The sequence below is a fragment of the Colobus angolensis genome, unplaced genomic scaffold (genome assembly GCF_000951035.1).
Source record: "Colobus angolensis palliatus isolate OR3802 unplaced genomic scaffold, Cang.pa_1.0 Scaffold169, whole genome shotgun sequence".
NCBI lineage: Eukaryota > Metazoa > Chordata > Mammalia > Primates > Cercopithecidae > Colobus > Colobus angolensis.
Genome location: NW_012114810.1, coordinates 432,295 through 456,541, shown reverse-complemented (window position 1 = coordinate 456,541; position 24,247 = coordinate 432,295). Strand labels below are relative to the sequence as shown.

Genomic DNA, 24,247 nt, shown 5'->3' with positions numbered 1-24,247 from the left:
CCCGCCTCAGCCTCCCAAAGTGCTGGGATTACAGGCTTGAGCCACCGCGCCCGGCCCTAAATTTCTTTAAGACTGAATAAGAAGATTTTTGTAAATGTGATCCCTCTTCTTTCATTTTACTTGTTATTTTTTGAGACAGAGTCTCACTCTGTTGCCCAGTGGCAACAGTACGGTGGCCAGATCATGGCTCACTGAAGCCTCTGCTTGATGGGCTTAAGGAATCCTTCCACCCACTCCTCCCCAGTGGCTGGGACTGCAGGCCTGTGCTACCACACCCAATTAATTTTTATTTTTATTATTTTTTTAATGTCTTGTAGAGGAGTTCTTATTTATTTATTTATTTTTAATTTTTTTGTAGAGACAAGGTCTGTTGCTCAGCCTGGTCTCAAACTATGTTGCTCAGCCTGGTCTGGAATTCCTGGACTCAAGCGATCCTCCCACCTCGGCATCCCAAAGTGCTGGGATTACAGGGATGAGCTACCATGCCTGAATCTCTTCCTTCAGTGGCGGATAATTGACCAGGCTGGAAACACTAGCCAGAGATACTGGTAAGAATTACTTCGGTTTAGTGTGGGAAGTTGACTCCCCCAAAGCCAGTGGCTGCACTCTTACCTTCTACATGAAATACATCCCCGCCTGAACAAAGGCACACGACAGGAGGAGGGGAATAGGACTCCGCAAACTGGACACAGCATCATTCAGATCTGGACTCTGCTAAAATACGACATCCCCACACAGTAGGCTCGTGTCATTCCTCCTACCGCTTCTCCGTCCCCCTCCAGAAGGACTGCCACCTCTTTACAACAACCTCTGTCTTCCTTTCCTTTGGGCTTAGAGAAAGATCCATCCTTCCCCATCACTGTAAGGAGTCCTTTCTTCTGTGCCTTTTAGCTATCCATGACCATACCAGGGAGGCCAATTCAATTCAATTATTTCTATTTTGTATCTATTATATGCATGATACTATGCTAGTCACTGTGCTAGGTGCTACAGAGAGGGACATATGAATAAGACAAGATTCCTGTCCTCAAGGAATTTACAATCTAAAGAGCGTCTACTATATACTTTATTTATTTATTTATTATTTTTTGAGACATAGTCTTGCTCCGTCGCCAGGCTGGAATGCAGTGGTGCAATCTCAGCTCGCTGTAACCTCCACCTCCAGGGTTCAAGCAATTCTCCTGCCTCAGCCTCCCAAGTAGCTGGGATTACAGGCGCCTGCTACCATGCCTGGCTAATTTTTGTATTTTTAATAGAGATGGGGTTTTGCCATGTTGGCCAAGCTGGTCTCAAACTCCTGACCTCAGGTGATCTGCCCACCTCAGCCTCCCAAAGTGCTGGGATTACAGGCGCCTGCCACCATGCCTGGCTAATTTTTGTATTTTTAGTAGAGATGGAGTTTTGCCATGTTGTCCAGGCTGGTCTCTAACTCCTGACCTCAGGTGATCCGCCCACCTCAGCCTCCCAAAGTGCTGGGATTACAGGCATGAGCCACCGTGCCCAGCCTACTATATGCTTCAAAAAGAATTAACTGCCCTTATTGTCTATCTTTCACTTCCATTCTTACTGGCTTCTTTGATCTGTGCTCAACTATGTGCAGACTGCTCTTTGGTCCTATTCCGCTTTCCAGCTGTTGCTTCTCTTTTTCATTACCAGATTTTTTAGATGGTTGGTCTGTACTCACCTTCCTTTCCTCATAATGTACTCCCTCTTTAACTCCACAAAAATCTAGCTTTTCTGCAAGTACTCAATTAAAACTATTTTCTTGAGAGTTACCAGTGACCTCCTCCTCCTTGGCCTCTTGGTAACTTTTGATGAATTATATTAAACTTTCTCTTTTAGACTCTATAATACAAACTTGGCTATCTGCCTACTTCTGCAGTCAAATCCTTCTCCATTCCATTCATTAATTTCTCTTCCTCCCACTCACTACAGGCACAGTCACTGGCCTTCTGAGCTTGTGTGTACTGGCTTTGTTGAGCTCATTTACTTTCATAACTGTGACTTTGCACTTAGAACTCTAGCCCTGATCTAGTTCAGTGACCTTTAGGACACCCTCATAGAGCTGTTACCATAAACTCAGCTTGGCCATTACCAAATTAATAACTTCTGTCCTAAACCACTCTGGCCTCCCATAGTTCCCACTTTGGTCAACCATTTTCCCAGATATCCACGTGTAAAAGCCATGAGTTATTTTAACTCTCTCCTCATTTATACCTAATATAAAATTATCACTGAAGCCAAGTATTTTCTTCATATTTATTTTTCTCCTCTCCATTCATAATGCCAGAATACAGATTGTTTCTGGAACAACGCAAATCTCATGAGTTGCTCTCCACTAAATTATTTATATCCTGCATACAACCTGATGAGTGGTTTATCTTTTATCTTTTTTTTTTTTTTTTGAGACGGAGTTTCGCTCTTGTGGCCCAGGCTGGAGTGCAATGGTGCGATCTAGGCTCACTGCAACCTCCGCCTCCCAGGTTCAAGCAATTCTCCTGCCTCAGCCTCCCAAGTAGCTGGGATTACAGGCATGCGCCACCACACCCAGCTAATTCTGTATTTTTACTAGAGATAGGGTTTCTCCATGTTGGTCAGGCTGTTCTTGAACTCCCGACTTAAGATGATCAGCTTGCCTCAGCCTCCAAAAGTGCTTGCATTACAGTTGTTAGCCACCACACCTGGCCAGTTTTTCTAAAATATCACTTTTCATCATGTTTTTACTATAATGAAGAACTTACTAGGCTCCTTGTTGATTATGAGTCCAGACTTCAGCCTGACACTTGAGACACTCTGAAATTGGACCCTATGTTGCCACATGTGAAATTACCAAGCAAATATTAGGAGCCTGGTAAATTTTTTATTTTTCTTAATTCCCACTGTTCCCTTCCATATACCCTCTCCTTCAATCATACCCTATTTGCTAAACATATTATGCTTATTCTATTCCCCACTCCTGTGCAGTTCTTTCACTCTTCTTTTTTTTTTTTTTTTTGAGACGGAGTCTTGCTCTGTCACCCCGGCTGGAGTGCAGTGGCCGGATCTCAGCTCACTGCAAGCTCCGCCTCCCAGGTTTATGCCATTCTCCTGCCTCAGCCTCCCGAGTAGCTGGGACTACAGGCGCCCGCCACTCTTCTTTTTTTTTTAGAGTCTTGCTCTGTCGCCCAGGCTGGAGTGGAGTGGAGTGGAGTGGCGTGATCTCAGTTCACTGCAACCTCTGCCTCCCAGGTTCAAGCAATTCTCATGCCTCAGCTTCCCAAGTAGCTGGGATTATAGGCAGGCACCACCACACCTGGCTAACTTTTGTATTTTTAGTAGAGAAGGGTGGTTTCACCATGTTGGCCCTTGAACTAGCCTTCAACTGCTGACCTCAAGTGATCCTACCACCTTGGCCTCCCAAAGGATTATAGGCGTAAGCCACTGCACCTGGCCTCTTTCACTCTTGGAATAACTATTCTTCCTCCTAATTGCTTCTGTCCTTTCATAACTACCCACCAATCAAAAGCTCATCTATTCTTCAAGGTGTATCTCAACCACAAATGCCTCTTGAAAGCTTTTCAGACAACTCTAGCCTGTACTAATCTCTCTCCTTACACTGGCTAAAGCACCACCAGTATCTTCTGCTTTCAAATTTATATATAATTTAACATTGTAACATACCTTTTCATTTTGTTCTAAGTGTTTCGTAAATGTAAACTTGAATTTTATAAGTTCCTTGAGGACAGGAACATCATAGATTTATTTTTGATCAGCATCAGTTACCTTAGCAGCCTCAGGCATAGATTACATACATATTGAATACTACTGAACTGAAATTTAACTGCACCGTATCTTCCCAGTGTTCTGTATACAGGGTTAGTATTAAATCTCAGTGGAATATGGCCAAGTTGAGATGAACACCTACATTGAAGTACTAATTATTTGATTCCCCCATCCACCAAAGCCTGATATTCCAGGCCTCTATTTACTCCACGTCACTAGGGATATTCTGTCTCCCCCCAGCCCCCAATCCCCAATCCCCAATCAACTCACTGGTTCCGTTGTTACTGGTTTCACAGTTACAGGCTTCGGATGGTCTGCACGTGCTGTTTCAAGACTAATGGTAGTCCCTACTGCCTCTGTTGTGTCCTTATCCAACCTGTTCTACCCTCAGTAGGATTTGGGAAACACAGAGTTATCATTTTTTCCATCCAACATCTTCATAGATTCTCTATTTAAAGTTCTCCCCTTCACCACCTCCACCCAGCCCAAGGACTTAAGCTCAGGGATTCCCCCCTCCCCTATACTTGCATAGATTTGTACCCATCTCATTCAAAAGTCCCTTGATGCCCCTCCTCAGTGTCTTAGCAAACTTACTGAGGACCATTTATAAAGTTCTGGCTTTTTTCTCCTCCCCAGATAGGTTAACAAATCTGTTTTGGGCCTACTACTTAGTTTCTCCTCATCAAACTCATTTTTATTTTTACTAATCAGATACATTTCAACATTGCCCAGTTTCTTTTCTTTTCTTTTTTTTTTTTTCTTTTTTGAGATGGAGTCTGGCTCTGTTGCCCAGGCTGGAGTGCAGTGGAACAATCTTGGCTCACTGCATCCTCCATCTCCCGGTTTCAAGTGATTCTTCTACCTCACCCTTCTGAGTAGCTGGGATTATAGGTGTATGCTACCATGTCCAACTAATGTTTTTGTATTTTTAGTAGAGATGGGGTTTCACCATGTTGGCCAGGCTGGTCTCAAACTCTTGACCTCAAATGATTCACTTGCCTTGGCCTCCCAAAGTGCTGGGATTACAGGCGCCAGCCACCACGCCTGGCCAGTTTCTTTTTAATTGTTACTTATCCTAAACCTTTTAGATGTAGAGGTCACTCACCAGCCTGTCCTCTGACTCAAATATGGAGTAATCAATGGTGAAATCTGCACTAAAGTCATCTGCAGAGGAGAAAGAAAATCAGTAATAATTAGAGAAAAAGGTAACTCTAGATCTGGAAATGAAAAAGGAAGAAATTGCTCAGAATAGTTTAACTTAAGTTGTAACATTTATTGGTATAATCCAATTTTATTTAACTGTAATGTTAAAAATGACTGTGAGTGTATGTATTTATATTTTCAATCTAGGTATCTAAAATAATTTACAAATTTGAAAAATTTTCAAGTTCTTCTTTTTTTAGAGTCAAGGTCTCACTCTGTTAACAGGCTAGAGTACAGTTAGTTCAATCATAGCTCACTGCCACCTCCAGCTCCTGAGCTCAAGTGATCCTCCCGCCTCAGCCTCCTCAGTAGCTGGGACTACAGCCATGTGCCACCATGCCCAGCTAATTGAAAAAAAAAAATTTTTTTTTCTATAGTGACAAGGTCTTGCTATGATGCCTAGGCTGGTCTTGAACTCCTGGGCTGAAGCAATCCTCCCATCTAAAAATCAGTCTTTTTTTTTTGAGATGGAGTCTCATTCTGTCACCCAGGCTGGAATACAGTGGCATGATCTCGGCTTACTACAACATCCGGCCTCCCGGGTTCAAGTGATTCTCCTGCCTCAGCCTCTTGAATAACTGGGACTACAGGCAGGTGCCACCATGCCTGGCTAATTTTTGTATTTTTAGTAGAGACAGAGTTTCACCCTGTTGGTCAGGCTGGTCTCGAACTTCTGACCTCAGGTGATCCACCCGCCTCAGCCTCCCAAAGTGCTGGGATTACAGGCATGAGTCACTGTGCCCGGCCCATCATGAGCCTTGATAGGTTTTGTTCATAGCCAGATTTTTCTCTGACCCCATTGCTCTGCTGCAAAGTGAAGAGCAAAGTCTCAGAACTAAATATCCTGAAGCCTCTCTCCAGTTGGCTAAGAGCAAGAGCCTTTCATGTACTCACCATAACTGGGGGTGACTGTATAATAATAGACCACCTGATAATATTCCTCCTCTCCCACTCTTTCTTCATCCTCATATTCTTGTCCTATGGGGACAAGGACTATAGGTCAAGGGACATCTGGAACACCTTACTAACAAAAGGACACCTGGAATTGACCTCAGCGCTCCCAACTTTCTCGCTTTCTCGCTTTCTCTCTCTCTCTCTCTCTCTTTCTTTCTTTCTTTCTCTTCCCCTCCAATAATCATACTCCCTTCCTGCCTGTGCACCCTTACACCCCTCTCAGTCTTCTGGGCTCCTGTTACTCTGTGGAGCCTGTTACTCTGTGCCCTTTCTTTTTTTTTTTTGAGATGGAGTCTCACTCTGTTGCCCAGGCTGGAGTGCAGTGGCGCGATCTCGGCTCACTGCAAGCTCCACCTCCTGGGTTCACACCATTCTCCTGCCTCAGCCTCCCAAGTAGCTGGGACTACAGGCGTGCACCACCACGCCCGGCTAATTTTTTTGTATTTTTAGTAGAGACGGGGTTTCATCATGTTAGCCAGGATAGTCTCGATCTCCTGACCTCGTGATCCACCCTCCTCGGCCTCCCAAAGTGCTGGGATTACAGGCGTGAGCCACTGCACCCGGCCACTCTGTGCCCTTTCAATCCAGGAACTCCTAATACAGAAAACGGTCCCCTTCACATACTATAAACCCAAAGGGAGAACCAAACCTAAAAAAGGTAGGAAGAGTAGAGACCAGGAATTAAAAACGCCAAATCTTCTATTTAGTATGCTCCAGGTCTTATTGTATTTGTGAGAGATCTTTTCTTATCAGTATCTCTTACAAATAACACACACCCTTAGGCTTTGGATTTGAGCTTCAGTTCCAGCTTCACTGCTAACGGAATAACCCTGAACAATCCACTTAACATCCGCTTTCTTAAAATGAGTCAGCTGGACTAAATGACCCATCTCCTTTAGTTTTTCTTCCCTTTCAGAACTAAAAATATGTGGCTTTGATATGACTGGATCAAGAACTCCAGGCCTCCTGCTAAACACTTCCCTGAGCTCCTTGAATGCTTTCCCTTCAACTCCAAGCTAATGACACAAGAATCTAGAGGAAAAGGAAACAATGAGAGACACACCTGGCAGACTGGGGAACAAAGGAGGGAAGGAGCCAAGCTACTGTTGGGACCCTGTCCCTGAAGACAGCCAGTTTTCCACTACCCTAAAGGTCACCCCACTTCTGTGTCTTTACTAATAGCAGTTTTTTTTTTCTCCAATTATCTGGGAAAGGAGATACCCTAACTACTAGCTTCAGACTGTGACACCTTCCAGTAATTCCTCCTTCACCCTTACTTTAGCCCCTCTCATCTTGTTCAACTTCCATGGAGATGGAGAACTGAGCTCAGTGTTGCTAGGGCCTCCTTGTATCTGGAGCTCCATCCTCCTTCTTTGACAGGACTCTGCTTTTTTTCCCCTTTCCTGGCTCTGCCTTCCAGATCTCCATTCTGCCCTCAACACCGGATCCTAGCACGATGAGAAAACTCTATTGCTTCCTATTGAAATGCACCTCTTACCCACTCCTCATTTTTTTTTCTCCCACCCCATTTATGGTAGAAGACCTGGCGTAAAAGCTCAGTGAGAGGAGTGGACTTACCCAGGATAAGTGGCACAGCAAGGATGGCTGCAAAGAGGACATCCATACTGGATTCTGCACTATTGCTGTGAAAGTAAAAAAGGAAATTACAGAGTTTCCCACCAAACTTACCCCGCCTCCCCTCCTCCTCCAAAGCAGGGAAGGAGCTGCAGCAACTCTTCTCCTCCCAGGGGGCAGAACTCCCCGCCTACTGGCTGACTGACCAGATCTCCAGTTACTGCCGGTACCCCGCCAGAGCTGCCCAGATTGAGAGGCAAAAGGGGGTTTTGATACAAACATGTTTCTTAAGCTCCCCCTGCCCTAGATTAGATCCATTCAGGACTCCCACTGCCATTACCAAAAAATAAAAAAATAAAAATAAGCCTACCAAGAAGTTTCCCCTCTCCTGGCTTTCCTTCCTTCCTCCAAGGCCTCATAAAAAGCTCACCCTCCCTCTCACTGTCCCTGACTTACCATCACCACCCAGAGTTGCGTTTCTCTCTGAGGCTTCATCAGTCTTTTTTCATCACAGTGGAAATGTTCTGAGAAAGGAGTGAGCATTTTTCTAGACTGAAAAGAGTCCCTTTCTTCTGTCTGTCTTGAGCTATGAAGAATAGGAACAATATTTCCCCATCATTTTCTGATTTAAAGCACCTGCTGCATGGCTTCAGCTAAAAGTCTCTCAGCCACGGTCAGTTATTTCCTCTCTGGTAATACTGACCTCTTTGTTTTCTTTTGAGACAGAGTCTCGCTTTGTCACCCAGGTTGGAGTGCAGTGGCACGATCTTGGCTCACTGCAACCTCTGCCTCCGGGTTCAAGTGATTTTCCTGCCTCAGCCTCCCCAGTAGCTGGGACTACACATGCATGCCACCATGTCCAGCTAAATTTTGTATTTTTAGTAGAGACAAAGTTTCACCATGTTGGCCCAGGCTGGTCTCGAACTCCTGACCTCAGGTGATCCACCCATCTCGGCCTCCCAAAGTGGAATTATAGGCATGAGCCACTGTGCCCAGCCTCACCCCATCTCTTTCTCAACTTCCAGGATGCAAGTTGGGAGAAGGGAGGAAGCAGATAGTCTCTTTCCCTGCTACAGGTGCCACACCCTCCCTCCCACATTTGGTCACTTGGTGTGTTCCCTTCATTCAGTCCTACAGGAGTAGAGTTTTTATCCTTTCCTCTGCTTTTATGTTTCCCATGTTCATTCATTTCAGAAACTCTTAGCAACGTATGTGCTAGGCACAGTGTGCTAGGCCTAGTCTGATAGGCACTGAGAGCTTACAGGCAAGGGAATAAGAAAAGACAGTTTTGCTTCATTCTTAAGAGAAGTTAATAAGTATCAGCTCAACATCTACTATGAGTCAGGCACTGTGCAAGTGTCTGTGGAACCATCTACGAACAAGATAGGTTTAGAGCCTGGTCAGAAGATGCTGTGATAACACACGATGGAGAGATGAAGCTGGTCACAGTGGCTCACGCCTGTAATCCCAGCACTTTGGGAGGCCTAGGCAGACGGATCACCTGAGGTCAGGAGATCAGGAGATCAGCCTGGCCAACATGGTGAAACCTTGTCTCTCCTAAAAATACAAAAATTAGCTGGGTGTGGTGGCGGGCACCAGTAATCCCAGGTACTAGGGAGGCTGAGGCAAGAGAATCACTTGAACCTTAGAGGCAGAGGTTGCAGTGAGCCAAGATCATACCACTGTACTCCAGTCTGAGTGACAGAGTGAGATTCCATCTCAAAAAAAAAGACATGAGAAGAATTGTCTCATTGCTATCCACCTGACTCTGCCTGCTGGGCTCAGAAGCAGGACATACTGGAATCTTGAACACAGGCCATGATAATGCTACCCTCTTAATCTTATTAGGGAATAATTTGCCTTGTGACTTTCCATGTAAATCTTTTCCTTCTTTTTTTTCAGAGACAGAGTCTTGCTCTGTCGCCCAGGTTTGAGTGCAGTGGTGTGATCTCAGCTCACTGTAATCTCCACCTCCCAGGTTCGAGCTATTCTCGTGGCTCAGCTTCCTCAGTAGCTGGGACTACAGGTGCGCACCACCACTCCTGGCTAATTTTTTGTATTTTTATTAGAGACGGGGTTTCACCATGCTGGCCAGGCTAGTCTCAAACTCCTGACCTCAAGTGATCCAGCCGCCTTGGCCTCCAAAAGTGCTGGAATTACAGGCATGAGCCACTGTGACCAGCCTCTGTGTAAATCTATACGATCTATTCCTCAGCTCCTTTCCAGAATTTCCTGGAAGACATGTAAAACACGTATGTGAGTGTGCACATATGGATTAAATCATAAATCACTTCCAGGAAGGAAAGCAAGTTTGGTTATCTTTAAACAATTTCTGTGGGTTTTTTTTTGGTACTTTGGTTATGCTTTCAAAAACGATATTCCAGATTCCTTCCCTCTTTTCCATCCTCAGATTCCTTTGCCTAACATCTTCCCTAAGGACTAACGTCTACCCATTCAAATGAGATTACAATACTCTCCTCTCCTACTTTAACTTTCTTTTTCTTTCTTGAGACAGAACCTCACTCCATTGTCCAGGCTGTAGTGCAGTGGCGCAGTCGCAGCTCACTGCCACCTCTGCCTCTCCGGTTCAAGCTATTCTTGTCCCTCAGCCTCCCGAGTAGTTGGGATTACAGGCGCGCACCACCACACCTGGCTAATTTTTGCATTTTTAGTAGAAATGAGGTTTCGCCATGTTGGCCAGGCTGGTCTCAAACTCCTGGCCTCCCAAAGTGCTGGGATTACAGGGGTGAGGCACCGCGCCCAGCCTACTTTAACTTTCATTCACTCTAATATACAACCCCTCTCTCCAACCTGAGGAAAACGCACCACTGAGGTTCATTTTTCAGAAAATAAACAGAGGAAGTATGACATAAAAGGAACTTGGGGCGGGGGTGGGGCGGGGGTGTCGTTTTCCTTCAACCCCATCGCTCTAATTGCTTTTAAACTCCCGGACTCTTTCAAAATGCCTTCCTAACATTTCTCTCCAGGCTCCTTTTGCTTCTCTCCGATTCTCTTGTCATTACAGATGAAGGCTTCATTAGCGACATACTGTATTCCATGTTTATTATACTAGCCTGTCCGAAGAGCTCCTACTTTTTAATGTAATCTTCATCCCTTAGGCAGCAGCTCTAGCCCATTTCCTCTCATTCAAGTAAGAACAATACCCGTCCCTATCTCCCTGCGCCCCATCCTGTGCTCTCTTTGTATTTGTCCTTTAGATTCAAACAGGATCTACCCCCGCTGCAGCCCTTCAAGAAGAGGTATGATTGCTACCACTTTTCCCCACAAAGTGACGAAAAGAAACAGCGACGGAGGCGCAACCGAACCCAGGAATCTGTGTCTTTACTGGTCCATTCCCGGCCCACCCCCATTAACCGGCTCGAGCCACTCCCAGGACGAAGTCAAGGCCTCGGAAGACGACTACAACTCCCAGCAGGTCGAGCTGCTCCGCCCGCGCTGATTCTCCATTGGCCTTCCGGGGGTGGGGATTAGATGGGAGGTGGCCGTGGGGCTGCGACAGGGATTTGTCCCCTCTTCGGCTTCCGTAGAGGAAGTCCCGCGGACCTTCATTTGGGGTTTTGGTTCCCCCCCTTCCCCTTCCCCGGGGTCCGGGGGTGACATTGCACCGCGCCCCTCGTGGGGTCGCGTTGCCACCCCACGCGGACTCCCCAGCTGGCACGCCTCTCCCATTTGCCTGTCCTGGTCAGGCCCCCACCCCCCTCCCACCTGCCCAGCCATGGGGGCTGCGGTGTTTTTCGGCTGCACTTTCGTCGCGTTCGGCCCGGCCTTCGCGCTTTTCTTGATCACTGTGGCTGGGGATCCACTTCGCGTTATCATCCTGGTCGCAGGGTGAGTAGGGGGTCCGGGAGACGCGGAAGAGCGTCGAAGAGAGAGGTGCGGAAGGGGCTGGAGGAACTGGGGCGAGCCTGGGAGTCTGAATTGGGGACAATAAATCGGAGGTGAAGTTTGGGCGGAGGTGAGGGGTTGGGTCTGGGAGATTTGCCTTTTCCCGCAATTGGTTTCCACCTTCCAAGGATCTCACAGATTCTTCCTATATTCCTCCCAGCGACGTCAGAGAAGGCCCAAGGCCGAGACTCGTGAGGGGGCTGTGCTGACCTAGGCTGGCCGAGTCAGGTGCCTTAGGAGAGGATCCAGGAATGGATACCTCGCCCTTCTGTGCTCGCACACTCTGGCTCTCATCGCTCTGAAGACTCTTTAATTAGATTTCTCCCCTTTCCTCTGCGTTCACGTTTCTACAGATGAGTCTCTTGGTGGAAACAGTTACCCTACCTGGTCCATGTCTCCCTAACCATCCGGAAGGCTAACTTCCACCCTTCAAGCACCTTGGCTGGTTTCCCTCCTTGATTTCTCTGGCAACCCTTACCATTGCTTGTCTCACTGTCCCTGTCTTTTCTTAGGGCTTTTTTCTGGCTGGTCTCCCTGCTCCTGGCCTCTGTGGTCTGGTTCATCTTGGTCCATGTGACCGACCGGTCAGATGCCCGGCTCCAATACGGCCTCCTGATTTTTGGTGCTGCTGTCTCTGTCCTTCTACAGGAGGTGTTCCGCTTTGCCTACTACAAGCTGCTTAAGTAAGATGATGGAGTGGTCTGGAGGGGAGAGGGGCAGAGAACTGCACTGTGGGAAGTGGGGCAGCCCCTGGGTGCTGGTTTGGAAGAGGAGGCACTAAGGGAGGACATTAGAGGGAAAGGAGCATCCCTGCCCTCCCTCATATTTCCCCTACCCCACCTCACCCCAGGAAGGCAGATGAGGGGTTAGCATCGCTGAGTGAGGACGGAAGATCACCCATCTCCATCCGCCAGATGGCCTATGGTGAGCCAAGGGAGAGGGACTGGAGGAGGGAGTTGGACAGCCCCCTCCTCTAGGGAAGTCTCTAAATACCCACATGTTCTACGTGGCTTCTTATTTTCCTTCATCCGTCACTTCCAAAGAAAGTTGGTCTGGAGGGAGAGTAGGCGTGAAAGAATTGTAACCGGGAATGGGGAGGCGTCAGTGGTGAACAGGCAATAGTGTGATCTCTGACATTGATGAGATCCTCCCTTCCCCCAGTTTCTGGTCTCTCCTTCGGTATCATCAGTGGTGTCTTCTCTGTTATCAATATTTTGGCTGATGCACTTGGGCCAGGTGTGGTTGGGATCCATGGAGACTCACCCTATTACTTCCTGACTTCAGGTAAGATCCAACTTCTATCTAGCCTTCACCCCCCATCCATCCTTGTCCCTGATCTGATTTATTGGCCTTCCCTGGGAGACTTCTTTGGCTCAACATCTCAGGAGGCTGGGAGAAGATCAGGGATGTATCTCCTCCCCGTCTCCCTCCCTGCAGCCTTTCTGACAGCAGCCATTATCCTGCTCCATACCTTTTGGGGAGTTGTGTTCTTTGATGCCTGTGAGAGGAGACGGTACTGGGCTTTGGGCCTGGTGGTTGGGAGTCACCTACTGACATCGGGACTGGTGAGTTGGAGACAGGGGCTTAAGTTAGAGAGAAAAGCATTTAATGGCGAGTGGGATGTCAGAGAAAGGGTATCCTCACTTCTTAACATTTTTAACTTACCTGGGAGGAGGCGGAAAGGTGAGTCTTTTGAGGTCTCTCACCTCAGCATCAGTTCTAGCACCTGCTCTGGGGAGGAGGTTGAACGCATTAGTCAAACTGTAATGCAGAGGGCCTGAGGTGATCAGGAGCGGCAGAAACCTTTGAGTTTCTGAGGAGCTGAAAATCAAAAGTCCCCTTAACCACAAGATGTTGGTGCTCTGAAGGGAAAGACTGGGGAATTTGAGAGAGATGTCTGGGAGTCAAAGATACAGAGAGAATATGGGGATTAGGTCGGGGAGAATCTAATCTCTTTCCTACTCTTACCCTCCTTCCTAGACATTCCTGAACCCCTGGTATGAGGCCAGCCTGCTGCCCATCTATGCAGTCACTGTTTCCATGGGGCTCTGGGCCTTCATCACAGCTGGAGGGTCCCTCCGAAGTATTCAGCGCAGCCTCTTGTGTAAGGACTGACTACCTGGACTGATCGCCTGACAGATCCCACCTGCCTGTCCACTGCCCATGACTGAGCCCAGCCCCAGCCCGGGTCCATTGCCCACATTCTCTGTCTCCTTCTCGTCGGTCTACCCCACCACCTCCAGGGTTTTGCTTTGTCCTTTTGTGACCGTTAGTCTCTCAGCTTTACCAGGAGCAGCCTGGGTTCAGCCAGTCAGTGACTGGTGGGTTTGAATCTGCACTTATCCCCACCACCTGGGGACCCCCTTGTTGTCCAGGACTCCCCCTGTGTCAGTGCTCTGCTCTCACCCTGCCCAAGACTCACCTCCCTTCCCCTCTGCAGGCCGACGGCAGGAGGACAGTCGGGTGATGGTGTATTCTGCCCTGCGCATCCCACCCGAGGACTGAGGGAACCTAGGGGGGACCCCTGGGCCTGGGGTGCCCTCCTGATGTCCTCGCCCTGTATTTCTCCATCTCCAGTTCTGGACAGTGCAGGTTGCCAAGAAAAGGGACCTAGTTTAGCCATTGCCCTGGAGATGAAATTAATGGAGGCTCAAGGGTAGATGAGCTCTGAGTTTCTCAGTACTCCCTCCCCAGACTGGACATCTTGGTCTTTTTCTCAGGCCTGAGGGGAACCATTTTTGGTGTGATCAAATACCCTAAACTGCCTTTTTTTCTTTTTTGAGGTGGGGGAAGGGAGGAGGTATGTTGGAACTCTTCTAACCTCCTTGAGCTAAATTTTCTCTCCTCGAGTTGCTCCTTATTCCTGGGCTCATTTCTGTACCTTTCTCCTTGGTCCCAGACCTTGAGGGAAAGGAAGGAAGTGCATGTTTGGGAACTGGCATTACTGGAACTAATGGTTTTAACCTCCTTAACCACCAGCATCCCTCCTCTCCCCAAGGTGAAGTGGAGGGTGCTGTGGTGAGCTGACCGCTCCAGAGCTGCAGTGCCGCTGGAGGAGTCAGACTACCATAACATCGTAGGGAAGGAGGGCAGATTTTTTTGTAGTTTTTAATTGGGGTGTGGGAGGGGTGGGGAGGTTTTCTATAAACTGTATCATTTTCTGCTGAGGGTGGAGTGTCCCATCCTTTTAATCAAGGTGATTGTGATTTTGACTAATAAAAAAGAATTTGTAATTGTGGGGGAACTTGGCTTTTAAGGGAGGGGATAGCATGTTAATTGAGATTTCTGCCCTCTCAGATCTCTTGTCCAGCCACTTTCCTAACCTGTCAACCACTGATCTCCAAGCATAGCCTTGGTGCAAGGGCAGAAATCTGGGCTAGTGGTTTAACATGTCTGAAACTTTGGGTTAAGTGTTTTCCCAGAAGCTAATCTTTCCGTCCAGGGGTGGGATAAAAGGAGTTAATCACCCATGCTTCTTTTCCTCATCCTTTGCCCATCTTTACCCCCTGAGGGATTCAGGAACTTGCCCACCCTCAAGAGCCTCAAAGGATAGGCCAGAATTAAAGTCAGAAACTTTAATTTCCAAATATATTGATCAAAAATATACAACTTCAACAGCAACTCTTTATCCTAAGGAGAGATCCTGCAGTATATCTAGGGAAAGGGCCATAAAAGTGAGGGGGTAGAGGACTTTGGGATATATCCCTGCAACTAAACAGAGTTTGTTCTCTGCATTAACAACACAGGGATTTCCTCATTTCCTACATGTTTGGAGAGGCTGAAGGCTCTGCAGTTCTTCCTCGAATGACAGCCTGGGTCCATTCCTCTCTGTAGGAGATGTCCAGGGGAAGGAGGACGTCTGCCTACTACTTCCACAGTGTTTCTGGCCAGACCCTACACTCCGTTTTAGAGGCTTCCCAATAGGCATTAGGGGAAGTCATCCACATCCACGGTATCTGAGAGGGAATTTATGCCTCAGTCGTGGCTCGTCCTGAGGTGAAGACCACAGTCTTTCGGTTTTCCAGCCTCTTCTTCCTGGAAAGGGGAATGGCTCGTGAGAATGACTGCTATCTAAGTGAAGCAGATTAGAGGTGGAATAGGAGAATGATTTTTAATAGAAAAGAGGGCTGGGCGAGGTGTTTCACGCCTGTAATCCCAGCGCTTTGGGAGGCTGAGGCAGGCGAATCACTTGAGGTCAGGAGTTGGAGACCAGCCTGGGCAACATAGTGAAAACCCGTCTCTGCTAAAAATACAAAAATTAGCCGGGCATGGTGGCACATGCCAGTAGTCCCAGCTACTCAGGAGGCTAAGGTGGGAGGGCCACTTGAGTCCAGTAGGTGGAGGTTGCAGTGAGCTGTGATAAAGCCATGCACTCCAGCCTGGACAACACTGAGAACCTGTCTCAAAAAGCGGGTGACTCACGCCTGTAATCCCAGTACTTTGGGAGGCCGAGGCAGGCGGATCACCTGAGGTCAGGAGTTTGAGGCCACCCTGGCCAATATGGTGAAACCTTGTCTCTACTAAAAATACAAAAATGAGCTGGGTGTGATGGTGCGTGCCTTTAGTCCCAGCTACTCAAGAGGCTGAGGCAGGAGAACTGCTTGAACCCGGGAGGCAGAGGTTGCAGGGAGCTGAGATTGCACACCACTGCACTCCAGACTGGGTAACAGAGCAAGACTCCATCTCCCAAAAAAAGGAAGAAAGAAAGGACTGGAGGAATGGAAAGTAGGACCTCACCGAATCTTTCTAGCAATGAAATAAACAGCCAGGAGAAGGCAGAGACAGCCAACCAAGATTCCTACACCTAGACTCAGCATTTCACCTGGGGGAGATAAAGGTAAAAGGTGTCAGCCTAGGACTAACAGAGATTCTGAGCCTTTGCCCCACTCGGGGAGGATGCCTCCCTTCCCCCCAATATCTTATAAGGCTGCCTTACCTGTGGTATACAAGGATCCCGCTGTAACAGAAGAAAGTGGGTCAGTGGGACTTCAGATCCCCATCCCGGCTGGGAGCAGCACTCTCTGCTGCTATGCCTGGGAGAATCACCCAGGCACCCTGGGGTGGGGGTTGGTTCCCAGTCCAAGCAAGTCCCGGAAACCCCTCTCCTATTAGCCTTTTCTTCCCATTGGCTCCCTAGTTCCTGCCATTGTGTTCCCCTCAGTTTCCCATCTCTTCTGAGCCGTGCAGAATCACCTTGGCTGAAAGAAGCAAAGACCATGCGCTGATTGAGAGGCTGAGGGGCTCGGTAGTTCTGTACCAGAAGCTTAGAGGGCTCCTCTTCCGTGGAGAACAATGTCCCCTGAAGCTTTTCCAGCTGAGGAGCAGAAGCGTGGGAGAGGTGTCACTTTGGGGAGTGGGAAGGGGTCTGAAGTTACAACTGTGTCTCGCTTCACCTCATTTCTCCACCACTTACCTGTTCCATTGAAATCTGGGACCTTCTATAGAAGACTGTCCAGAGCACACTCTGGTAGCAAGGGGGAGTTGTGAGCGAGCCATTGTAGCGGAAGTACTGCCCCAGCTGTGGGGGGAGCAGCTCTCTTAGGTTGAAGGGAGGCACCGAGGTCTTCTGATCTGGGGAGAACAGACTGGGACTCATCTTCCTTGTAGTGTGTCCTAGCTTACCTAGATAGGGCTCCCAGATGCAGAATTCCTTGGCTGTAAGTAATTGCCTCATCCCAAGGCTTTTTAGGATATTTTTTGAAAGTTTTTTGAAAGTCTAATCTTACTTCCTGCTATAGGTTTTTAAGGCTCACCTTTATGACTGATTTCATGCAAGTGACTCAGAATGTGTTCATAAGCTATATTCTTAGTCTCACCCACCTGGAAGAGGAGGAAAGGGAGAGAGTTTGGAATGAGTCCATGTTTGGAATAAGAAATTTATGTACAGAATAAATGGTCAGGGTGGGCTGCTGCCTGCCATAGGAGGGAGGCCAGCAACAGAAATAGGTGTGAGGGTTGCAGAGGAAGTGGAGAGAAACCTGGAAGGGACTGGGGGCTACTGACCTCAATTAGGATGCCCAGGACAGCCAGGCCCTGAGGCCTCTGAGCAGCCTCACTCAAGCTGTCATAGGAATCAGAGTCATAATGTACAATGTGGAGCTGAAGGAATTAAGAGGGAATTGAATCATGGGATGTCCCCACCCCCTTCAAGGCCTTGATACTAGCTGCCACCGTTCCCCTGCTGTCCCCGGCAGGCACTAAGTCTGTCCCTCAAAGATTGGCCTTATCCCCCCAGCATGACTTTTCCTAAGGTCCAGATCCTTTCCCCAGGACCAACCATCCCTGTTACTTTGAGTCCCAGCTCTTTGTTCCCTGGTACCTCTGCAACTGTGGCTTCACTGTTGATCTGGTGTTCTGACCCCCCTGGGGATCCTTTCTGACCCCAGTGCAGGTGGAGCTGGGCAGCTACGTATTTTCGGGGAAGTCCACCCAGATACAGGGTAGAGGGCAGAGAGAGTTGCACTGTGAGGAAAAGAGCAAACTAGGATTGGTAGAGGAATGTGGATACATTCCCACTCCTGGGTTGCTACCACTTCTTGGGAGACTTGGCCCTCTTCCAGTTTTCTCCCCCAGTAGCACCCAGTTCCTCCCACAGGCCAGTGCTTTTCTAGCATATCTTCCTTTTTCTTGGTTCAAGTCAGTGCAATGATACTAACCTACCTATTGAGCTTGATTGTAAACATTTTGATTCCCGCCTTGGCTACAGGATCCTCATCCCTATTCTCATATCTCCAAATTCATGGACAAAGGTTTTTGAGAATTTGCAGGTTAGGAGAATGCTGCTTTCTTCTGACTCCTGAGCTTATTTGTTTGTTTATTTATGTCAGATGGGTAATGTGCCGACATCATAACAAGGTTCGAGGGTGGCACATCTTACGCATGCTCATGAACACCCCATCATCACGCTCATGAACTACAAAAGGATCTGACTCTTAAGATCTGAGCTGGAGCCTACAACTCCTTGGAGCCTGTGCTTTTACCTGTGTGGCCATTGTTGCGCAGGTCCAAAGGCTCGGTGCCAGGCTGGTCATATCCGTGGGGCTGCAGAGCAGGCAACTCAGGGTCAAATGTCACACTGTCTGTCTGAATATCGATGGGCGACTGGGCATTGTTTCCACACTCAGGGTAAGAGGCTGACCAATGGTCCTGACCGTGTGGGCCTGGTGGGGGTTACCAAAGACATTGGTCCTGTCTTCCAGCTGTAGCCACCCTTCAACACCCCCCCGCCTTTGACCCTTCCCCTAACCAAGCCATACATCTGGGTGGAGGTAGAAATGGACTTCCCTCCACTCAGGTTAAGACCCCAGTTGTACAGGGATGGGTGAGGTAGGAGTCCCGTTGAGTCTCACGCTGCAGTTCCCCTTCCCTACCCAGAGGCAGTGATGATTCCCCAACTATCCTGATGAATGGGGAGTGGTAGCTCTTTCACTTACCTGTATTTTGAGGACAAGAAAGCTGAATAGGGGGAGAGGGGATGCATAGAAAACCTGAATGCCCTGAGAGATGGGATTAGAGAGTAGGAGTAGAAAAATGGGAGAAATAAAATGATCCTAGGTAGGCCAGGCACAGTGGCTCATGTCTGTAAGCCCTCCTAGGTAGGCCAGGCACAGTGGCTCATGTCTGTAAGCCCGGCACTTTGGGAGGCCGAGGCAGGTGGATCGCTTGAGGTCAGGAGTTTGAGACCAGTCTGGCCAACGTGGTGAAACCCTGTCTGTACTAAAAATACAAAAATTAGCCAAACATGGTGGTGGGCACTTGTAATTCCAGCTACTCGAGAGGCTGAGGCAGGAGAATAACTTAAACCCGGGAGGTGGAGTTTGCAGTGAGCCCAGATTGCACCACTGCACTCCAGCCTGGGCAACAGAGCAAGACTCTGTCTCAAAAAAAAAAAAAAAAAAAAGATCTTAGAGAGATAGGGTCTCCTGGAGGCCCCCTATCAAGTGGCCTTGGGATTCAGATATCTTGACTTTTCATCATTCATTTCTTGCTCTCACACTGACCGTTTATCATGGACTCTGGAGTTCAGTTAAGTCATTTATCAGTAGTTCATAGGAACTGAGTTCCACCTCCCCCAGGGTCACAAACTATCCTGCCAGCCTCTTCCTTACCCCTGATCTCCAACTGTGTCCCAATTTCAGATGCAGGTTAGGGGTAGGATGGATTAGGATAGACAGAGCCAGAAGGAGACCTGGCAGCTAAGCTCAGAGTTCCCACCCAGCTTCCTTTCCACCCCAGCTCCCTCCCTCCTACATGATTTACTGAGGACTTAACTAGCTTTTCTGCCAAATCAGGAGATGTAGGATTTGATGATTAGAGCAGGATCTAGGAGCCATATATGTGAAACTCAAGGCAGGAGGAGATCCAGAAGGGAGGAGCTAGGGTGAGAAGCTAAAGGAAGTCTCCTCCCACCCGCACAGTGTGTCTTCTTGCCAGGTGAGGTCCCAGTGTGAAGGGGTTGTCGGGAGGCCGCAAGATCTGCTCACCCTCATATGTCCAGTGTTGATCTGCAAGGCAGAATAGTTTGGATTACAGCCAGCGCAGCCTGAGGCGGAGCCTTGTCCTCCACGCTGCCCTCCCTCCAGCATTCTGTACTGCTCCACCTCCCTCTCTGCTGTCTCTCCTCCCTCTGCTTCAGCACTTTCCAAAGGAAGCCCTGAAACTGGACACCTCTGTGGAAAGGTCGGGGGGGGGGGCTATTTAAAATCACCAGCCAGTCTGTGCTGGTGCCCGCCGAGTAAAAGGGGAGGAGGAAGGAAAAGAGGTAAAGCCTAGAGACTAAAATTAACCTGGATCCAAATGTACGATTGGCCCAACCCTTACTTTTCTCTAACCTGTGCCAAGTCAATCTAACACTTAGAAGATTGGGATGGGTGGGGTGAGGGTGTGGGCAGAGGTTTTGAAGGATAGGGACTAGAAAGTGGGGAGGAGAAAGGAGTTCAGAGTGTGTGTTGGGGGGTGCTACTGAGGGGAGAAGGGGGGATTATTCCTTTGCTTTGCAAAATTGCGTGAATAAGGCACTGAGCTGTAAAATCATATGTAAATTATTCCCTTCTGGTCCCATTAGCTCTAGAGGAAACTTCTCATCACCAGGAGGCTCTGCTCCCTACATTCCGAGATGGTTAGGGAAGGGCAGGAGTCAGGGCAGGGTCTACTGTAGATTGAGGGTGGTGGGTGGGCACAGGCGGCCAGGCTGGCAGGGACAGGATGAAAGTGAAGCATTGTGTGTAGAGACGAGAGCTGCCAGCTGGGTCACATGCCAGGTCTCGTGCAGCCCTGTCTGACTCAAAGGCTGAGGGTCTGCAGGTCCAGCCCCTCCATACGGCCAAACTGCCTCAAGAAGAAAACGAAGGCCTTCAGGTTTATGCTGCAATATTCATACTACTAGAAGCTCTGGAGAAAAATCCTAAATTCCTTCCTCTTTCTCTCTCTCTTATTCCCTTAAATTTCTCAAACTTGTGAGTTGTCCTGCTCTTATCCTCGACCTATTCTGCTGGCCCAAGGGAGAGCTGGAGGCAGCCTCTCATTTACCATCTCTGTGGGACTCCCCAACACCTCGAACTCCCTGGTCTGTAAGGTGCCCGTCCACCTCTGGTCAGAGCCTCAACACACTTATTATGTCTCTTCCTCCTCTTTCCCTATTTTTTTCTTTCTCCTCAGATGAGATTTGTGACTCTCCATTTGGCTGCCCACCTGCCCCCATCCTCTCTGCATTTGCCTTCTGCTCTCTGGACACCCCCCCACCCTGCCCTTTCCACAAACCTCAGTTACACACCTAGTATGTGCTGGATACTGTGCTAGGCACAGGAAACACAAAAATGAGGTCTAGGAGTTCCTGGGGACACTCCTGGAGCGCTTCGGCCTGTTCTCCCAAGAATCCCTCCTTATCTCCTGGGAGCTCCTGAAAGTCCTTTGTAAAGTGTCAAACATATGTTGACTCTTACTGCCACTTTCAGAGGATAACCGGGGAGTTAGTCGCTCCACAGAATGAAGAGGGAATCTTGGCCAAAAGGGGATGAATTGGAGATCAGGGTCTGAGTTGGGCAGGAAGTATTCTTCCCCCTACCCCCATCTATCCTCTTTTCACTCCAGGCCTCTTTGACTCCCTATTTGGAGGAGTTTGTAAATAAAGAAGTCCAGGAGTCCTGCCTGGGACCAGGGCAGTGGGGGAAAGAGCTCTGGAGAAAATCTAGCCTGCAAGAAATTCCAGCACTTGCGTATGTACACACCTAGTTCTCCCCGACCTCCAATAACAGCAAGGCTGGAGAGACAAAAGGTAAAGAAGGGAAGTGGTCTCCTCCACACCCCGCTCTTTTTTCCTCATCTCTGAGCCTATTATTCCAGCTTCTAGCCTTCCTTTCACACCTCTCCTCCCTGCATTCAGCACACCTGGCGACATGTGAACATCAGTACAAATCCACACACAGACATTTAGTTGTACCTACCCCCATCTGCAGCCAGGATCCAAATCACCTCCAGCAGGAGGGCGGAGAACAACATAGTGTCCCAGGAAGGGGTGCAGGGGACTGGGAATTTGAGGACTAGAGGACTAGGACAGGCAGAGAGAGAGGGAGGGAGGAGGGGGGGGAGAGAGAGAGAGAGAGAGAGAGAGAGAGAGCGCTCCTGGTGTGAGTGTATTTATCTCTGCTTCTCTTGCTGTTTCTGTCTCTGTGGGCTTCCAGGGGATTTGGTGTTCAGTAGGGTACCATGGGTTTCTGGATCCCCAGGACAAATCTCTTGCTGCCTCTTTCTCTGCCCTCTCTCTTTATCTCCCTCTGCAGTCTCCACTCCACTAGCTGGCCAGCGACTTTACAACTGCCTCCTGCTTTTAAGGTGGCTCTGGACGGGTGTATGTGGGGAAAGGGGGGCTGCCTGGGCTGCTGGTGAACAGCTCCTTAAATAGCCAATTAGGCATGCAGGATGGCCCCACTCGGAGCTGGAGCGCGGCAAGTTTCACTGGAGCCCTTGCCCTGGCTCAGGAGCCCAGCTAGGGTGAGCTCTTCCTTCCTCTGCTAGTCACAGATGCTGCTTAGACAGGTGTTCCCTGGAGCAAGCGGGGTCAAGGAAGGGGTTTTGGGGTTCAACTCAGCCCCATCAAGAGGACACTGTATTTTCATCCCTCCGCCTGGCTTCACCTCTGAGGAGCAGCTCCCTGGGTGGTATGGGGCAGATGGCGGGGGTACCTGTTCCCAATTCCCTGCAGAATCTGAGCTGCCCTGGAATGGAAAGAGTCCAGAATTAGGAGATATATAACAAGAAGGTATTGGGGACTCAGGGTGCAGGCGAGGGGTGGAGGAAGTCAAGAACTAAAACCTGAGTTGTGTCCTGAGTTCTAAGGAAGAGAAGTAAGGCGAGGAGAACTCATCTGGAGCAATCTCTTCTGTGCCTGTCACCACCCCCTTCCCACGGTGAGGCCTGGGTCCACGTGCCTGTGTGGCCTGGGGTGGGGGGAGCCTTGTTTGCTGGATAAAGCCCATTTGTGTGCCCAGTGGGGGAGGGGTGTAGCAGCACCATGGAGAGACAGCGGCTGTAACTGCCAGACCCAGCCACCTCCCTCTCCAGGGAGCCCAGATCTAGGGCGGCTTTTGTCACTGAAGAGGACACTGACCTCTGGCAGAGAGGCCAGGGCGGGAGGAAAGAAGGAGAGACTTTGGGAACAATCACTACCACCATCAGAAAAAGGCGGTCTCCAGAGAAAGAGAGGGGAGGGACCGGAGAGACCATGTGATCCAGATGGAAGAGGGGCCCAGGGTCTTCCCTCCAGCCCAACAAAGGGCTGAGGCAGGACATGTGGCACTGAATGAAACCTGCCACCAAGGAGCTGCGCCAGTGGAGTATGGAGGCTACGCGTCTCAGGAATGTGAGCTGATGTTTGCTCCCCACGGGACTGGAAATCCCGATTGGAATGTACATCCTAAATCCCTCGTTAGAGAATGTGAAACCCACAGATGCTTTCAAGCCAGACATTGAAACCTCTTTCTTCTCCATGCCCTTCACCAGAGGCACCAGCCAGGAGGATGCACCCATTTGAAGCTCCTTCTGCCTTCCTTGCTCCTGCAGAGTAGCAATAAATAGCCAAACAAAGGGAGCAGAAGCTAAATAAGGGAGCAGGATAAAAGCCAAATGAACAGAATAATGCATGTGCTGGATCATCAGCCCCTGCAGAGACAGGAGCTCACTGTGCCTTTCTGTCCCCCGTGATTGATCTGCAAAGCAAAGCCATTTTGCTGATGTCATTTCCCTTCTTCTCCTACCACCCTCTGAATTATTTGTCCCCTTCCGGAAAGTTTTATGTTTTGAGGTTCCCCAAAGCCCCATCCATCCCATCTAAGAAGAGTAAAGGCTTGAAGTATAAATTAGACTTCCCGGGAATCAGGGTACTTAACACAAAGAAACAAAAAAAGAAAGCAGAGACATCTTGGTATGAGAAAAGAGATTTAGTAGGAAAGAAGAGGTCTGAACAGAATGACCTCCACCGGGACAGAGTTCCCGTGGAGCACTGAGCTGAGATTCCGATTCCCAAGGCAGATAGTGTGTCTTGCCAGGCGCCACCTCCTGGCTTGTCTATGAATTTTAAAATTTTAATATAAGATGTTTTGTGTATGGTTCCTTCTGTGAGGTATTTCACTGCTGCTGGGCTTTGGGATTTTGCCTACACAACTGAACATTGTTTCACAAAGATATCTTAGCGCGGAATCAACACTTCCCTGATCTTGGGTAAGCAACGCATCCAGGTGCTTATGCTTCCCAGATGACAAAGGCCCTCCTTTCTAGGACAGAGGGAGCCGGAGGCGAGCGCCGTCCTCCAGGCCCTAGACTTGATCTTGATCTTTGGCTTTACTGTGGATAT

At 48.8% G+C, this 24,247-nt stretch overlaps 3 protein-coding genes across 4 annotated transcripts in view; 1 reads left to right on the top strand and 2 right to left on the bottom strand.

The window, feature by feature from the left end:
- The window catches only part of LOC105508832 (chromosome unknown open reading frame, human C1orf54), a 12,495-nt gene extending 925 nt beyond the window's left edge, over positions 1–11,570 (bottom strand). Inside the window, exons 1-7 of one of the 2 annotated variants that reach the window (XM_011937773.1) lie at positions 11,221–11,570; positions 7,951–8,080; positions 7,498–7,562; positions 5,860–5,943; positions 4,868–4,926; positions 4,033–4,143; positions 613–714 (exon numbers count right to left, since the gene is read on the bottom strand). In XM_011937773.1, coding sequence (XP_011793163.1) covers positions 616–714; positions 4,033–4,143; positions 4,868–4,926; positions 5,860–5,943; positions 7,498–7,543 — 399 coding nt within the window. In that variant the 5' untranslated portion in view covers positions 7,544–7,562; positions 7,951–8,080; positions 11,221–11,570 and the 3' untranslated portion in view covers positions 613–615. Of the gene's footprint in view, positions 1–612; positions 715–4,032; positions 4,144–4,867; positions 4,927–5,859; positions 5,944–7,497; positions 7,563–7,950; positions 8,081–11,220 lie in introns of those variants that run through there. The other variant, XM_011937774.1, reaches the window with a different exon arrangement.
- Positions 1–14,633, top strand: part of APH1A (APH1A gamma secretase subunit) — a 16,945-nt gene extending 2,312 nt beyond the window's left edge. Inside the window, exons 2-11 of the mRNA XM_011937775.1 lie at positions 359–548; positions 9,397–9,520; positions 10,520–10,645; positions 10,741–11,343; positions 11,913–12,083; positions 12,251–12,324; positions 12,562–12,684; positions 12,838–12,965; positions 13,381–13,504; positions 13,841–14,633. Of these exons, the coding sequence (XP_011793165.1) occupies positions 11,231–11,343; positions 11,913–12,083; positions 12,251–12,324; positions 12,562–12,684; positions 12,838–12,965; positions 13,381–13,504; positions 13,841–13,905 (798 nt within the window). The 5' untranslated portion in view covers positions 359–548; positions 9,397–9,520; positions 10,520–10,645; positions 10,741–11,230 and the 3' untranslated portion in view covers positions 13,906–14,633. The remainder of the gene's footprint in view (positions 1–358; positions 549–9,396; positions 9,521–10,519; positions 10,646–10,740; positions 11,344–11,912; positions 12,084–12,250; positions 12,325–12,561; positions 12,685–12,837; positions 12,966–13,380; positions 13,505–13,840) is intronic.
- Positions 14,634–14,960: 327 nt separating this feature from the next.
- On the bottom strand, positions 14,961–22,861 carry CA14 (carbonic anhydrase XIV). Its single transcript, XM_011937772.1, has 11 exons — positions 21,843–22,861; positions 19,884–19,904; positions 18,381–18,560; positions 17,720–17,862; positions 17,404–17,499; positions 17,154–17,220; positions 16,814–16,971; positions 16,594–16,714; positions 16,337–16,357; positions 16,138–16,222; positions 14,961–15,435 (listed from the first exon to the last, which is right to left on the bottom strand). The coding sequence occupies exons 1-11, from the start codon at positions 21,895–21,897 to the stop codon at positions 15,369–15,371; spliced, it is 1,014 nt and encodes a 337-aa protein (XP_011793162.1). The 5' UTR covers positions 21,898–22,861; the 3' UTR covers positions 14,961–15,368.
- Between the last annotated feature and the right edge of the window lie 1,386 nt (positions 22,862–24,247).